Genomic DNA, 16,968 nt, shown 5'->3' on the forward strand with positions numbered 1-16,968 from the left:
TCCTAAAATTAAACACCGTACAGGACACACAATGTACTCTTGCTAGTGTACACCATTTATTTCCTCCACACAATTCTTTTGTAACAAGACATTAAATGAAATTATACTGTTTGCAAAATTAAGGCAATATAACACACGGATAATAAAAATCAAGCGGTATTAACTTTTCTACTCTTCCACTTTTCCTTCTACTATTATTTCAAAAGAGAAGGGAGCAAACATGTATCCCTGTCCCTTGTAAAACTTGCTCTGAAATTCCACCCAGTGCAAACGTAGAGCATGCAAGAATGCTGACAGGCCTTCCATTACAAGCAAAATTCCAATTGTCATCATAGCAAATCCCCTAAAAACAAATATTAACATGGCCCGTCATAGGCAATATAACCTGAATAGCTTACCAGAAAACAAGATAAGTCATAATTGCTCCTAGAACTCCTTTCATTGACAAACCAAGGTGCATCACCATAGTCCAAAGAACTTCAGATAACTCTATAATAAACAATTATTTGAAGTGATTATTATAATTGTTCTACATAATACATTATATTTTGGTCATTAACCTACCAGCATGAGCCAAACTAAGAGCCCACAGACGAAGATAAGAAGCAGTGTGAGAAATACAATTGAGACAAAATTCAATGGTGTGAATGATCTGGTGAATCATTAGCTCACTCATGACAAACTAAAAAAAAAGAGTTTAACTTAAAAGTGGGTAATATGCTGGCTAAGGTATTAACAACCAATAATGTAAAATAGCAGGTATGGCTGTAAAACCATTATTTGTTGTCATTCTGTTTTTTAATCTAAAAAATAGAATATTTAGATTTTAGCAAATTTAATATTTGCCTGCTTATATATATATAAAATATATAAAAACAACACAAACTTGTGAGCTTTAGAAAACCTTTTTTAATGTTAACATACCAATAGTTAACACCAATACTTTAACACATTCTTTTTGCATTATTATTGTCACATAATTAGGAAAAGGAGTAAAAAAGAATGGGAAAAATAATTTCAATTTATTCTAGTGCGTTGACCTTGATTTTGTCATTCAATGTCAGTTTTCAAACAGAATTTTTTAAAAGTCAGCGTCGTCAAGCTGAGCACTCCCGCTCTGCATTAAACTGCCTTAATCGTAAACCAGTGAATTATTCCCTTGAGGGTGCTATCTGACTGACAGTGTACACATATTACGGACTGTAAATGTCAGAATAAAATCACATTTGCCAGAAGAGCTCTTTAAACTTGTATAAGTAACTATTTGGCCAATTAAGGAAAAATTTTAAATACTAAACGAACTAGAAAAGTGGCTTTCTGATATACTTCCATTTTATATATTCTATACGACATTTACCAGTTTACTATACACATAATTTGATCTACACACATGATTGTTTTTGCAAGCAAAAACGAATGGGTCCCCACATGCGTGTTTATGCGGTTTTACAGTAAACAAATGTTGCGGTTATTTTTAGATTCTTAAGGACAAATTTTGTACAAAGCATTAACTTAACTTTAAAAGCTTTTGTCCCTATTCTTTTTGCATCATTATTGTCATATAATTACAAAAATCGGTAAAACAATGGGGAAAATCGGTAAAACAACGGGGAAAATGCTTTCAATTTAATCGCTTGCTTTGACCTTGATATTGTCCTTCAAGGTCAGTTTTTAAACACAAATTTTCCTATAAAGCCTTAGTGTTGTATTAGACACTATAAATTAAAAAGTCGTTTGCTGCAAAGGTATACATAAAAATACAAAACTTGTTTTTCACTTAACAATACCGTTTAGCCTAATTAATACATGACTTAAGTACTGATTCTTGAATTGATTTGTCAAAAATAAAGAAGATACGTTATGACAAAAAATTTGTATCTGTGTTGTAATGCCTACAAGTTGACCTTTAGTGACCCGTGGTTATGTGACGGCCAAGTTGACAACGAGAATTTAAAGACAATTTATCGCGGCATTTGAAAAAGTTTCAGGGTTTAAGGGGTGAAAAATTGGTGAATCCAATAAAAAGCTACAAATTTCTTTAGAATACTTTAGAATAAGCACTCTTTCTTGACCAAATGTGTATAATAAACCAACATTAGACAGAAAAAAATACAGAAAAAAACAACATGTGTCCCCTTCAGGGTCAAAAACAAACCTCTTCTTGTTTAACTTCAATTGCAGAATCAGCTGAATTAATTGTTGTGGGATGTTCCAGTTGATCATGATGAATAATAGATGCTTCATCAGAACTGTCTTCCATTGCAACCCGAGCATATTCACCATAAGTCCTCCCACCCTATATACATGTTAAATACAAATTTAGGTTGCAATACAACTGATACAGCACATAAGTGAAAATAAAGGGAACTAAAAAGTGCAAAACAAAACAAGAAAGAATCATAAACTAATTTCAAAATGATGTGTTTCCAATGTGATAAATCACACATCACACAACAACATGCCAACCCAGCCTTAAAGCATATTTCAGTTTCCAAGAACCACTAGCTGCCAAAAATAAAGTAACAAAATCCTGTCTGTAATGAAAAGAAAACTGCACATGCTTTTAACATGATAAAACATACCCCATGTTGAGCATGAGAAAAGTCTGTACTGTCAGGATTGTACACAGGATCAACAGGGACAACATACTAAAATTACATTTACATAGGTGTCAAAAACATATTTTAAAACCAACTGTTTTATTTTCTGGTAATAACACTCAAATGACTTTTTTGTCTATCATGACCGAAAATTACATCACACCTAATATTGGTGGTCAGCTTACAAGATTTGAGCAAAACCAATACACTTACTTGCTGATTTTGCTTTTTGTGACGAAGATAGAGTACAATTGGTTTGGCAAACAACATCCATGGTATACACAGAACTGCCACCACTACTACACATGTTTGCACTGCATTTTGACCAACATACAACAAAGTATGGTTTTCTTTTGATGGTGCAGTGAACATAAACATGTTGATTAAACCAATCAGAAGACTTGGTGCAGCCTTTAAGCAAACATTAACTTTATCCAAACTGGATCAATGATTATACATGTAAAAATTAAAAAGTTCATACTGAAGAATCCTGGGCAGTCCATGCAATCCATTTGTATATGATCATAATGCACAAGTAGCCAATAATGCACAACAAAAAAAGCATTTGTGGGATCCATTCACAGTACAGAGCAAGCTTGTCCTTGAAATATCTAATAAAAGAATTGCAGAAAACATTATTTAATAGTTTTTTTTACAGTCAGTCAATTACACACTGGAAAGGAGGCTTTCCAATATTTATATTTTATTTAACTCATTTACTATAAACACCTGTTATTGTTTTTGTAAGTAAAAACGAATGGGTAAAAAAAACCCACACATCTGTTTATGCAATAAAAACCCAGATAGTATTAGAGACACTGACAAATTATGAAGCAATTTTGCAGCACAGGTATATGTAACAAATTATTCTTTACTCAACTTTGTTTCGCAAAACATGTATCATGGACCTGCAAAAGCATCTTGTCATGCGGTCGCCGAATGACTGTTTAGTGACCTTTCGACATATTTTCAGTAGCATGTAGTCCTTTGCGTTTTTGCCTAACTTTGACAAGTATTGTTTCTAAAGTTAATTTATCAAACCTCAAAAGGGCTACGAATATAGCATTTGTTTCCAGGCATATTTCGTAGACTTTTCTTCGCTCTGCTAAAGAAGCTACGTTGTGTTAAAAAAAATGTAAATGAGTTTTGCGATACCTATAAGTTGACTTTCAATAACTCCTCATCATGCAGGGGCCAAGCCGACAATATCCATTTATGGCGGAGTTCATTTCTTTAGTGACATCTAGTTTTTATACCATTATGTTAATCAACAATGTTTTGCCTGACATGTTTTGCGTGACATGCAATAAACTGAAGTACTGTTTATTGAGTTTATATCACATCTAAGGTATATAACTCTCGCCAGTACTAAAAATGAGCAAGGTATCTCAATAAACCACATACTATTGCTGAGCTAAACGCTGATTTCTTATCACCGAAAAACTGAATAGTAAATCTTTTGTTCATGACCGCCTCGATTCTCAACCAGACACTCAATTGGGTCTATCTAATGCAGGGCTTCTAAAACTTTCTTGCTCTGTGACCTTATTTTGGAAAAGATATTTCTATGTGACCCCTCAATGGGCCTATGTGCATGAACGATGTTTAACTAATAAACATCCATGAAAAATAAACGAGAACCTACTGGAACAGAAAATACTTGGTGAACAGTTCTTTGTGATTTCATAACCATTTTAACAATATCAATGGCATAGAACAGAGTAATAGCCAAGCTAGGGCCAAGGGCATAACAACAACTTAAAGATGATGGAACAGGACGAGAAAATGATTTAGTACGCTTGTATACCATTTATTGTGACAATGACATAATAACGCGTTATCTTTCGTGACCCTAAAATGATAATTTTGCAACCCCAATTTGGGTCGAGACCCACAGTTGAGAAGCCCTTGTCTAGTGTATACATACATTGTGCACATATTATAGGCTGTAAAAGTAACCACTGGGCCCATCAGGCTAAAATTTTAAACGCCCTAGAAACGCCCTAAAAACAATTGTTTATAATTTCAGCACAATAGGGCTTGTTTTCTGACGTAATGGATTGATTTTGCAATACACCAAGCAACAAAGTGCGAAACTCCTGGACCCTGTACTTTGGTAGAACTAGCAGCAGCATTTCACATAATTATTGTAAAAAGTGCACATAATTATTGTTAACTATGAGTCCATGTGATGCACTTACATGTGGTTGCAAAAAGCAAGTATTAAACCAAAGATCATTTGAGCTGTGCCCAGGATAACAGCACTTTTCATCTTGTAACTGTTGCTGAATGTAATTTTGTTGAAAGCTGATTGCCAAATCTAAATATAAATCAAAATTACAACCCTGTGCCATAAACATAATGCAAAAACTGCTGAACAAACCGGATCCATTCCATATGCATAAGGTGCACCAGCATAGTTTGGTCCACGAAATACTCCATTTGTTTTTGGATCCAATGTCAGTGTTTCGAATTCAGATAAATCTTTTGCCCTTCAAAGCAACCTAAAGTTGTTTAAAGAACACAAACTGCGCATATGAAAAAGACATTACGTGTAACCCATTGCAGTGGCATTCCATGAAGAACCAAATATATTTATTGAACGGGAAAAACATTCGTTGTATAAAAATCCTGTATACATCGAGAAGAGACCCATAAGCAGTATCAAGTAACGTCCGCCAAACATCATTTCCCAAATCTACGGAAATCCAAACCGCATTGTTAGGTGATGCAACATTAATCAAGTAATTGGACATACCTCATTGTTGTTCTTGCTGGCAAGAAACCTCTTCTCATTGATAACCAGGTAAAGGCCAAACAGAAACATTAATAATCCATGTCCAACATCACCAAACATGACAGCAAACAAAAATGGGAAAGTGATGATGGTATAAGGTGCTGAAGATAAAAGTGAAACTAGAAGGGTGGCAAAGCACATTTTGCCATTTTACATATACTATGACCTATTTCAAAACATATATTTTGTTCCCTACCCTTATTTTATAACGGGTGCTATAAAAGCCAATGACTTTATCGCTTTAGACAGAAACTCATGGATCCCAAACATGTAAAGTTGTAAATAATGCATTTCACCAAATAACCATAATAAAGTTTGTTGCTAAGTTGAAACAGAGCGATCAAGAACATTGTTTGAAAAGTTCACCCATTTTAGGGGCTAAAGTGGTGTCAATGGGGGTTGAAGGTCAAAACTGAATAATTGGCACCTAAAAATAAAACACTCTACAAACTGTCAAACTTTTACCTCAATTTGGCATTGTTTACAAATTGTACCCAATTTTAGGGATAATAAGGTAACAGTGGGGTACATAGTGATACACAACAATTAAAACATAGAAATGGAATATTATACCTACTACCAAAATTTTATCCAATTTGGCCTTTGTTTACAAATTATACTCATTTTAAGGGTTAGTGGGATAAACAGTGGTACTAAAAGAGTAAAACACAACAACAAACACCTCAAAATGGCGTATTCTATAAACTGCCTAAATTTTATCCAATTTAGACGTTGTTTAAAACTTTCACTCATTTTAGGGGGATAGTGGGGTGAAGCTCTAAGCTCTAACAAATTTCTTATGAAGCGACAAAACCATCAGCTGCTTTAACACCATTCAACTTTGTTTTATCACTGCGTTGGTGCCAGTTTGTAGCTGTACAAGCTTTTATCACTGCTTTTTTGTCTTTTGATGGTTTTGTCGCTTCATAAGAAATTTGTTTTTTAAGATATGCCATTATCCTAATAAATGTGTCTTGTATGGGATATCGAAACATCGATTATTTTATTTACAATATGCCTGGCAGCAACAGGTTTTTATGACACATGTCCCCTTCACCGAATATGATATATAACTACAAAATTAAACTGGGTTCTTGCTTACCAGGATTTACCTCCCGATAGTTTGCAATACCAAATGCATCAATTAAGTTTTGAAAAGCATATGTGAACATATCTGTTCGATTGTATGTTGGTGGTGCTGTTTCAGTTTTCATTCGTTGCAATATTGAAGGGACTGAAGAACCACTCATCTCCTACAAATATTTTTATTAAATGAAAGCAAACAAGATTTTTTCAAACTATGTTATTACTTACTGTACCACGGCGCAAGGCAAGTTGCACACGATCAAGATCAACAACAGGAATCCAGCATTCAGCAATCAGACATTTCTCAGCAATGTTAACATTGAATAAATTCAAAGTGTGATATATGGATTTGATTTTTCTAACTTTGATGAACCAAATTCGAATGCTTCGAGCCACTTGAGACAAAACCAAACGTCGATGATCATCAGTTTGGTTTAAAACCTACACAAAAGAAAGATGTGAATCTAAATGTTGCAAGGTTGATTGTAAAATATGTCAGTGGTTTGCAGAACAATCATGCATGTACTTCCAAATCCAAATAGTCAACTTTGATTGAAAAAAACTATGTTGCAATGTAATGTATCAGTGCTATTTATCATTGTTATTAAACTGATAAAATTGGCCAAAATAGGTCACTGCAGCCATTTACCGAAGATGACTGAACTCAAGGCTGTCAATTACAATTTGTAAACTGAGTTTAATTAAGTTGGTTGGATTTTAGAAATGCACAAAAAGCAAAAAGTTTAGAAACTGATTTTAGTGTTTTTATTATAAAAGTAACATTGAGGATAAAGCCATGATAGATCACAATAAGTGAAATTGAATAATTACAGTTTGGAGATCTTCAATGCGTGTCATAACCCCAATAGCAATTTCACGGCGTTCTTGTGGAGTTTCTGGGCAAGGATAGAGAGTAGCCCGAAACCTGACAAGAAAAGCAACACATCTACATGTGTACAAAAGCAAAACAGAATCCAAAAAAACTAGAAGAGTGGCTTTCTGATATACTTCCATTTTATATATTCTATACGATATTTACCAATTTACTATACACATCATTTGATCTACACATATGATTGTTTTTGTAAACAAAAACTAATGGGTCCCCACACGCATGTTTGTGCGGATTTACGGTAAACAAATGTTGCGGTGATTTTTACATTCTTAAGGACAAATTTTTAGAAAGCATTAACCCAACAATAAAAAAAATTGTTCATATTCTTTTTGCACTATTATTGTCATGTAATTACAAAAACATTAAAAAAACGTAGCAAAGACTTAAATCTAATCTCTTGCTTTGACCCAGATATAGTCCTCCAAGGTCGGGCAATTTTTTTTAGAAAGCTGTAACAGTTGTGTTACAGACACTTTAAATTAAAAAGTGTATACATAACAAATTGTTTTTCATTTAACTTTGTTTCGCAAAACGAGTACCATTGACCTGTAGTAACCTCTCAGGGTGCACACGCCAAACGACTGTTTGACCTTTTGACACCGTTTTCAATAGCACGCCGTCATTCGTGTTCAACAATATTGTTAAGCCTAATTTATACATGCCTTGAGTATTGACTCCTAAATTGATTGTTAAAAAAACGCTACGTTATGAAGAAAGTTCTGAGCTGTGTTTGTAATACCGACTAGTTGACCTTAAGTAACCCGTGATCATGCGGCGGCCAACCTGACAGCGAGCATTTAAAAAAACATTTATTTGGCAAAAAAGTCAAGTTAATTTTTTCATCTTAACTTTTATTAGCAAAGTTTTTCTTGACATATACAAAACCGAAGCACGGTTATTAGGCTTAAATCACGTCATAGGTGTAAAACCTTCGCCAAAACTAAAAATGTGAGTGATAACTTAATAAAACGACATAGCATTGCTGTGCAAAACAGCTGATTTCTAATCACTGAAACGATGTCTCGTAAAACGTCTGTCCGACGTCAAGCTGAGCCCTCCCGCTATCGTAAACCAGTGAGTTACTCTCTTGGTACTTCTGCCTACAGTGTCTTTCTTGACCAAACGAGCGTTAGACACATTTACGTTTCGGGGGCCTGTGGGTGAATCTCTGGGTCATACGGGGTTAAAATTCACATGGACCATCTTTAGACCAATATCTGTAATGTGTGTAAAATTGAAAAAGTTTGAACCATTCTTTCTTGACCAAAACGTGGGAACAATAGCCGCGCTAAAAATTTCACGTTTTGGGGTGCTGTGGGTGAACCGAGGGATCAAACGGGGTCAAAATTCACATGGACCATCTTTAGACCAATACCTATTATGTGTGTCAATTTGAAAAAGTTTGAACCATTCTTTCTTGACCAAAACGTGGGAACAAATCCGCGCTAAAAATTTCACGTTTTGGGGGGCTGTGGGTGAACCGAGGGATCAAACGGGGTCAAAATTCACATGGACCATCTTTAGACCAATATCTGTAATGTGTGTCAATTTGAAAAAGTTTGAACCATTCTTTCTTGACCAAAACGTGGGAACAAATCTGCGTTAGAAAGAAAAAAAGAAAAAAGAAAAAAGAAAAAAGAAAAAAAGAAAAAAAAAATATAGACAAAAACAATATGTGTCCCCTTCAGGGAAGGGGACCCATAATAAGTTTTGGACTAAAATATAAACTGTCAACAAAATAATTGGCAGTAAATTCACATTGGTTTTCTACCATTCCCAACTTTTTTTTCAATATTACACACACACAAAAATGCACGATCTATTTGATTCTGTCTACCACTGACATATCTTAGTTAATGGTAACAGGTGCAAAATCAATGTCAGCAAATTAATGCAAACTTTTCCATTAAGTCGACAATTATAATAGGTTTGGTATTGCACCCAGGATTGTGGTTGATGAACCAATGTGAATTTACCACTTGAATGTCTTGAATTTGAGCAGTTAAAACTCCAATAACAGTGTGTCTTTCATTAGCACCATCAGGACAGGGATAAAGTGTGGCCTGAAATCTATGTCAAAAAATCAAATTATGTGTATAATTTTGGGACTAAAACAGGTGTCACTTACCCCTCACAGATTTTCTTTACTCTAGTTTTCAATTGATCTCCTTGAAAGAAAATTATGAAAACGCACTTGTTTACAGAGTCACCCTGCAAAAAAAATATGTCAAAAACTAAAGTTGAAACAAGTTCATTTTTATTTTTATTTTTTTACATGATAATAAATAATTTAGTGTTTACTGATACCGTGTGTGGATCTTCTAACGGTGTTTCAATCTCAGTGTGGCGCAAAAACACATTTCCCCGACAAGCACGCCACAGTACCCTTTCAAATGCTGGCACTTTTTCTCTTAGAACTACCCCAGCGACAAATCTTAAAATATAAGATAAATGTTACTCTTTCGATTTTGTTGCGTAGATACAGAAATTTACCCAAGCTTAGTAAAAGGTCCACGTCCAAAATCATTTGCCAAAAGTGATTGAGCACTCTCATCCTCTGGCCCAGTCCCAAAAATTTCATGCTGCTCATGAAACATTGCAGCCTAAAACAAACAAACAATGTTTTGTGAAAAATGGTATTTGGCGAGCACTAAAAATGCCACAAACAAAATTTTCATGTTAGAGGTTTACTTTAACAGCACCATCTTTTGCTGCCTGTTCATTTGCACGTTGGATTACTGTTTATATTTAGGAAGAGCAATAGGAAGTTATTACAGGGTTCTCCCCAGGCATATCGGTTTGTTTATGTCAATGAGATTTAATGCACTGTGTGCACAAGTCCATACAATCCTTAAAAATAATAGATAGAAAGTGTGATACCAATTGTACCAAAAATAATAAAAAAGTAACACAACAGGCGATTTAGCACATTTTGCCATTACACATATGTATACTATAACATATTTAAAATGTTCATATATTTCCTACACTTATTTCTATTGCATCCCATATAAAGCGCCATTATAACCTTAGTTGTTTCTGCAGGCAAAAACTTATGGGGGCCTGCATATGCAAAGTTGTTGGACAAACAGAATAAGACAAAAGATTTAACCTATACCCAGTGGTGATAACCAGTATGAGCCTTACCTCTTCAAAAAAGTTCTGTGTTTTTCGCAAAATGTGCTTTAACTCTGTTAATTCAAGAAAGTTTCGCTTTAAAGCTTCTTGATTCATGTTGACTTCTTTCATATCATTCTCCAACTTCTCAAATTTGGCCTGGTAAAAATATGTATTAACCATTATTAATATGACAAGGCTTCTAGGATTGGAATTTTGAGAGAATCATGTTCAATCTGATCTCAGAAATCCCTTTTGGTCTAATATTTCTCATATCGCATATCATGCAGTAACTTAGCATTTAGTCAACTGTTGTTATACGCAAATAAACTTATTTGGCACATTCGTGTGTCTACTAGAAAAAAGGGTTTTAACTGTTACCTCAAGCTCAATCATTTCCCTTGGCAAAGGTGCTAAAGGATTTTCGCCATTGTCATCCATTGTAATGTTATCTTTCTTCAACTCTCTTTCCAAAAACCCTAAACATAATCAAAAAACAAAATTGTAAGTCTAAACAAACCAAACATTCTAACAGATTTGTTTATCTAAAATATGCAGGATCACTTGGTGCATTATTAACACAGCTTGGTAATTTTTATGTCGCTTGGTGCACATTTATATCGCTTGGTTCACCCTTCTATCGCTTGGTGCAGCTTTATTTTCGCATTGTGCGCATTTATATCACTTGGTGCACCTTTATATCGTTAGCCAAAGGTGCATCTAGCAAAATAAAATTGCACCGAGCAATATAAAGGTACACCAAGTGGATTAAAGGTGCACCAAGCGATGTAAAGGTGCCCCAAGCGATATAGGGGTAAACCAAGTAATCTAAATGTGCACCAAAGTATGTTAAGATGCACTAAGTGATATAAAGGTGCACCAAGTTATATAACGGTGCACCAAGCTGTGTTAATAATGCACCAAGCGATCCAAGTGATCCAAGCGATCCTGTATATTTTAGATGCACCACAAACAGAACACAAAGTAGTCATTTACGCACCACAAGGGAGACGGGGCTGTAACAATTTAGTGACAGGGTGTCACTCGTTGCCTGTCACTGACAGGCTGTCCCAGATTTGTGACAGGTGTCCCTGATTTGTGACAGGTGTCCCTGATTTGTGACAGGGTGTCCCTGATTTGTGACAGGTGTCCCTGATTTGTGACAGGTGTCCCTGATTTGTGACAGGGTGTCCCTGATTTGTGACAGGGTGTCCCTGATTTTGGGTAGAGCGACTAACACCATAACGAGAATCACAAACTCGCTTTCACAAGGGGGCGTAAAGAGCTGAATTTTTTATTTAGCGGCTATAAATGGGTTGGGAAATAAGTTTTTTAAATTTTTACATTAGTAACTAATTTTTTGGGTTAGTTTTATTTAATTTTAAGTGTTAATACCTTACCCCGACCCTAATAGCCCTAACCGTGAGCATTTTTGGACATATAATCAATCGACTTTTGGTTGTGATTCTCGTTATTTCATTGGACATTGTTTTACTGCTGTTTCTTAAACAATAATACCTACGAATGTCGATACTAACTGCTGTTTCCTAAACAATAATACTTACAAATGTCAATACTAACTGCCGTTTCCTAAACAATAATACTTACAAAAGTCAAGAAATATCTTGCAAGTAAGCAATTGCGCCTACCCGCTCATGTCTTGCTATTTATTCTTGGTGACACTCAAGATCAGGGACACCCAAAATTAGGGACACCCAAATCCGCAGCGACTTTAGTGACAGCCTGTCCCTGATTTGGTGACATACAACGGGTGTCCGTGACACCTGTCCCAAACGTGACAGGTGTCCCAAAAATGTCACAACCCCTGTTGCCACAAGGTGGCCAACCTGTAAATCAGTGGTTAATAGTATCGTTTTTTGTTTGTGTCATAACATGCTGGTGGTTATGACTATTTGGGTTGGGGAGAGTATAACCACTAATTCATATAGTATTTACAGCATTCATATAGTATTTACAGGTTGGTCACAGCATACAAGTGGTATTTACAGATAGCCCATACAAGGTACAAATACATTACCTTATTCATGTCACTATGTGCAACTACAAATTCGGTTACAAAAAGAAAGATTTATACTGTCACGCCAGTGTGCAGAGTATGGCAGCTGCAGGTGTGAGCTCTTTTGAAAAAATTTTTAGCGGTAATACACACATGCCAGACTTAGTGGTACTGCATGCCTGAAATCTCATCGGAACTGTCATATTCTGCAGACTGGCTGCCAAGTATGCTTGTGGTCACAGTTATATCATTGAATTAGTTTTTTACCACAAACATACTGAAATAACTTAAATTCACTTACTCAGCTTTCGTTCCATTTCATCACATCTTCTTACTTCATTTACAAACTTTCGCTGAAAAGCGTTCACATCAGGGTTGAGCTGAAACAGAGTAATGCAATAATACAACTGTTGTTTTTTATCAAAAAAGGTATCAAAAAATGACTTACATCTCGAAATTGGGCCAATCCAAGTTCTCCCAATTCACTAACACAAGCAAAAGCTGCTTCACTTTGCAAATAGAGTTGTGCCAAGCACATTTCTTCACTTCGAAACATGCTCCCCATGATGAATAAAACGCTCAAACGAGCAGATCAAGCTTATTTAAGTCAGGCTCGACCTCTCCGAATATCTTACACTGTTTCAATTCTTGTAGTTAAGTTCAATAGTGAACAATTAGACCGTGAAACGCTTTACAACACTCAGATTACAAAATAAAATTTCGCTATCGCACTGGCATTTGAGGATCGGACTTGTCACGAGATCGTCTTATTCGTCAGGTGACGAAAACAATCACGTGCATTGAGCGAAAACTTCTTTCTCTGTATTTTACTCCACAATTTGACCAGTTCTATTTGACCTCTTAGGTCATGCTTGAATAATTTTTGACAACGTTCACATCAATGATTTTAAAAGTACTTTTAAAATCATTGTTCACATAGTATCAATGCATAAACAAAACAAATTACATTTGATGTAGTTATCTTTCAAAGTCTATTAATGGATTTTATGTGAAAAGTTATAAACTGTTTGAATATACCATGTTGTTAAATTGTTCCAACCACCCCCCAAAAACATTTTTTTCAAACAAGAAGCATTTTCAAATAATAAGGTACCGTATTTACTCGATTGTGAGCCGCGGCTTATATTGTTTTTTAGCTGCCGTTTGTGCGGCTTATAATCGAGGGCGGCTTACAATCGAGGGAGGCTTATACTTTAATTTTATACCGAAATTATTTCTACACTCCAACATTTTAAATTATTTGGGGTTCAAAACATGTATGCGTGTACATATTATACGTCGATATACGTTCTGTCGGGTACAGTTATCAACGTAGCTAACAGATATGGGCAAATAGTCATACCATATAACAACAGAAACATGTATTAAGAAACAATCGTATCTAAAATTCCAGCGTGCGGCTTACAATCGTGGGCGGCTTACATTATTTTTTTAACACCCCCAAATGCGGCTTACAATCGAGGGCGGCTTACAATCGGGTAAATACGGTACATAAATCTAGCCCGTTGTGGGATTCGGAACCCATGACTGGCTAGCCTAAGCACTGTCAGAAATGCCGCACAAATTCCCAACATAACAACTTATTTCGTTGGATCCCCGAATTTGAACATTCAGCCATCACCTCGTTATTGCTCCAAAATTAGAGCCTAAACCAAGAGTCATCAACCTTATTTATGGGTGCCCGGTCTCCCTTCATAACTCCTTCTCAGACGCCCGTAATTGGGACTTGTTTTTAAAGCAACTTGCCTTTTTTGTATAACGCAAACAATGCTGCGTCTGATGTAGGCTAGATTCATCTTGATCTAATTCTAACACAAGGGTAAATCAACAGTTTTTTACAGACATTTGTTTTTCATTGCAAGCATTTAATTATCTTTTAGTACCAACATTTATTTTTCCGTCCGGGGAAAGCTCGTTGTAAAAATCTTATGTGGTAAATTTCTAGATCTTATGGGCGAATCTAAAAATTTCTTCTAGCGGGGCGGTTCCGAAAATACACAAAAACGTTGTCCGTATAGTAACACTACGAAATCAAATTTTCTGATTTAGAGGATTTTCCAAAGTACGTTCTGGACTGGATGTAGCCCACCAGGGTATTTTTTCCGGTCCTCGAGCACTTCATTAATTCTATGCGTCAAATCTAGAAAACTAGTGTGTCGAAATCAGCACTATTTCAGGGTAAATGCTTTGATTAACTTATGAGATGTGAAAACTTTTCATTGCTAAACATCTGTAACGTAAATGACCTAATATTCGTATTGAGGTCATGAGTAAGAGCGGACGTGACTTGTAAGTTTTCCCATTACGTGATTTATATACCTCAAGTGTTTGATTGCGTGAGACCGCAGAGGTACATCCCATATAATTGCTAATTGATGTTTTGACATAGGGTGTAAATGTTCTGTACCTCCAGGCCAATCACAGATCCCACGTGCGTAGTTTAATGACGTTGTTTTGATATGTGTTTATATACCGTATCTTTCAAGTTCTCGTTGGGCAGAATTGACTGGGCTTCGCCCCAGCCTTTGCCCATACATATTCTATTGTTCGATTTCGGTTGGGCGTATGAATCACACTACGTCAAGCCACGTTTAAATTGCATTAGTGTTGGTGTTATAATAAAACAAAACTAACCAACGGCTGGACTGTTGCTGTTAGCACAATCGGAAGCGCAAGTCGAATAAAGAACACGTAATACACATACCTACCTATTTCCTACACATCTGTTGTATTTGGACTGAAGGCCGGTCCGCGATAAATTTTCAGTATTATTTAATGGCACAGAAAAAGTTGCCGACCCCTGGCTATTGTGGGAAATTCATATCTAAATGTATGGAGATGTCCCACAATACTAAGCGTTGTAAGTTAACTAACTTGCAGCAACTTAACTATCTTGCGTGGCAAGTTAGCTCTGTTTCGTTGCAGGTTAGCTACGTTGCCGTAACTTCCCAGCAGACACATGAACGTCATATAGACGTCGAATTGTGGTCACGACCAGTGGTCGCAAATTGGTACAGTTTTGGTGAATGCAAAATCAAAAGACGTCGATAACGGTCCCAAATTAAGACGTGTTTAACTGGACGTCGAATTGGCGTCGAAACTTACTCGGTATTTCTACTAGTGGTCGAAACCTGGTACATGTTTGGTCGAAAGTGCAAACGCAAAAGACGTCAATAACGGTCCCAAATTAAGACGTGTTTAGCTGGACGTCAATTTGACGTCGAAATCCATTCAACTTGTACTGAGTCTAAAGTAGTGTTTTTGAACTCGCAAAGAAAGGACTGTTGAAAAACATCGTTGTCACGACACAACTTTATGCCAAGTTTTAAAATCTACTAATTTTTGACCTTTATTGGATGTAGGCTAGGACTGCAAATTACCAAAAAATGACGTCGAAGATCAGTTAAAATTTCTACGTCTAGGGACGTCGATAACTAGTTCATATGTGACCGACGTAAAATCTACCAAATTTTGACGTCTATACGACGTCCAAGAATGTCCGAACAAATGACGTGTGACTTGGCCCGTATTTCGACCAAATATGTAAGTCGAAAAGACGTCTAAACTTTGACTCTCTGGTTTGGTCTGATATTTACCAAAACTGGACGTCTAAAAGACCTAGTTCTTACGGACAGACAACGACCGAACGTCGAAGTTCGTCGATTCGACGTCGCGACGACATTTCGACATCTATTTGACGTCGTGTGTCTGCGTGCCATTTTTTTACCAGGACTCGACCAGTGGACCCAGTTTTTCCCCACTGCAACTTACTCATAATGCGCAACTGTTAACATGCAAAAATGTAATATACCTAAAACGATATACCCATATACACCCCATGTTTTCACTTTAAAAACCATGACTGAAATTATTCCATGAAAAAACTTATTTCCTTCGGATAATTTAAATATCTACCTAGAACTATCCAACGATACCTTTCTCGTTTAATCCAAAAATATCATATCTTATATCCATGGGCGCCGGCAGAAAATTTTGCAAGAGGGGGCAAATTTTGGCTGATACTTTACCGCATCAAGAATTTGTTACATTTGAAGCCATAAATCGTGTACTTTACAATTGAGTTGCCTAAAAGTTAAAGCATTGAACGATGTCACAAATCCCCACGCTGCCACTTTGATTAGGTTTGCTGCTAAATATGTTAAATTGAGGTACACTGAAATTCCAAGGCGGGGCAAGTGCCCCCTCTTGCCCCTACGTGGCGGCGCCCATGCTTATATCCCTATCATAGAACAGATTTTTTTCATATTTTATCTGGCAGCAAACCTAAGCCGGAAATAAAACCTAACTTGGCCTCTTACCAACAACAACGGGTATTATTATTTATTTACTACTTATTTAGTTGTCTTACTTTGTCTATTTGTTCCCTACTTACTACGTTACAAAGTTTGAAACCCTTTTCCGCGCAAACCACCTG

At 36.1% G+C, this 16,968-nt stretch overlaps 1 protein-coding gene across 2 annotated transcripts; it reads right to left on the reverse strand.

Moving 5' to 3' along the window:
* Positions 1–37: 37 nt before the first annotated feature.
* LOC145215636 (V-type proton ATPase 116 kDa subunit a 1-like) lies at positions 38–13,381 on the reverse strand. Of its 2 annotated transcripts, none has more exons than XM_080084364.1 (21): positions 12,961–13,381; positions 12,814–12,892; positions 10,877–10,974; positions 10,526–10,654; positions 9,872–9,981; positions 9,686–9,812; positions 9,507–9,589; positions 7,315–7,408; positions 6,712–6,924; positions 6,500–6,650; positions 5,359–5,498; positions 5,153–5,298; positions 4,984–5,092; positions 4,802–4,920; positions 3,082–3,211; positions 2,814–3,011; positions 2,583–2,648; positions 2,156–2,296; positions 565–682; positions 399–489; positions 38–343 (listed from the first exon to the last, which is right to left on the reverse strand). In XM_080084364.1, exons 1-21 carry the CDS (start codon positions 13,075–13,077, stop codon positions 169–171), a joined length of 2,634 nt encoding a protein of 877 aa, XP_079940490.1. In that variant the 5' UTR covers positions 13,078–13,381; the 3' UTR covers positions 38–168. The 2 variants fall into 2 exon arrangements, with proteins under 2 accessions (XP_079940490.1, XP_079940491.1); XM_080084365.1 differs by lacking the exon at positions 7,315–7,408 and adding an exon at positions 9,355–9,448 and having other exon boundaries at positions 12,961–13,358.
* Between the last annotated feature and the right edge of the window lie 3,587 nt (positions 13,382–16,968).

Source organism: Phallusia mammillata, chromosome 2 (genome assembly GCF_965637545.1).
Source record: "Phallusia mammillata chromosome 2, kaPhaMamm4.hap1.1, whole genome shotgun sequence".
Lineage (NCBI taxonomy): Eukaryota > Metazoa > Chordata > Ascidiacea > Phlebobranchia > Ascidiidae > Phallusia > Phallusia mammillata.

What these genes read in the sequence shown, in the direction of transcription:
- LOC145215636 (XM_080084364.1), bottom strand. Translation starts at nt 13,077, where the DNA reads ATGGGGAGCATGTTTCGAAGTGAAGAAATGTGCTTGGCACAACTCTAT. An exon ending in GATTGGCCCAATTTCGAGAT is followed by an intron (nt 12,893 to 12,960) that starts GTAAGTCATTTT and finishes ACTCTGTTTCAG; the next exon opens with CTCAACCCTGATGTGAACGC. An exon ending in ATGACTTATCTTGTTTTCTG is followed by an intron (nt 344 to 398) that starts GTAAGCTATTCA and finishes ATTTGTTTTTAG; the next exon opens with GGGATTTGCTATGATGACAA.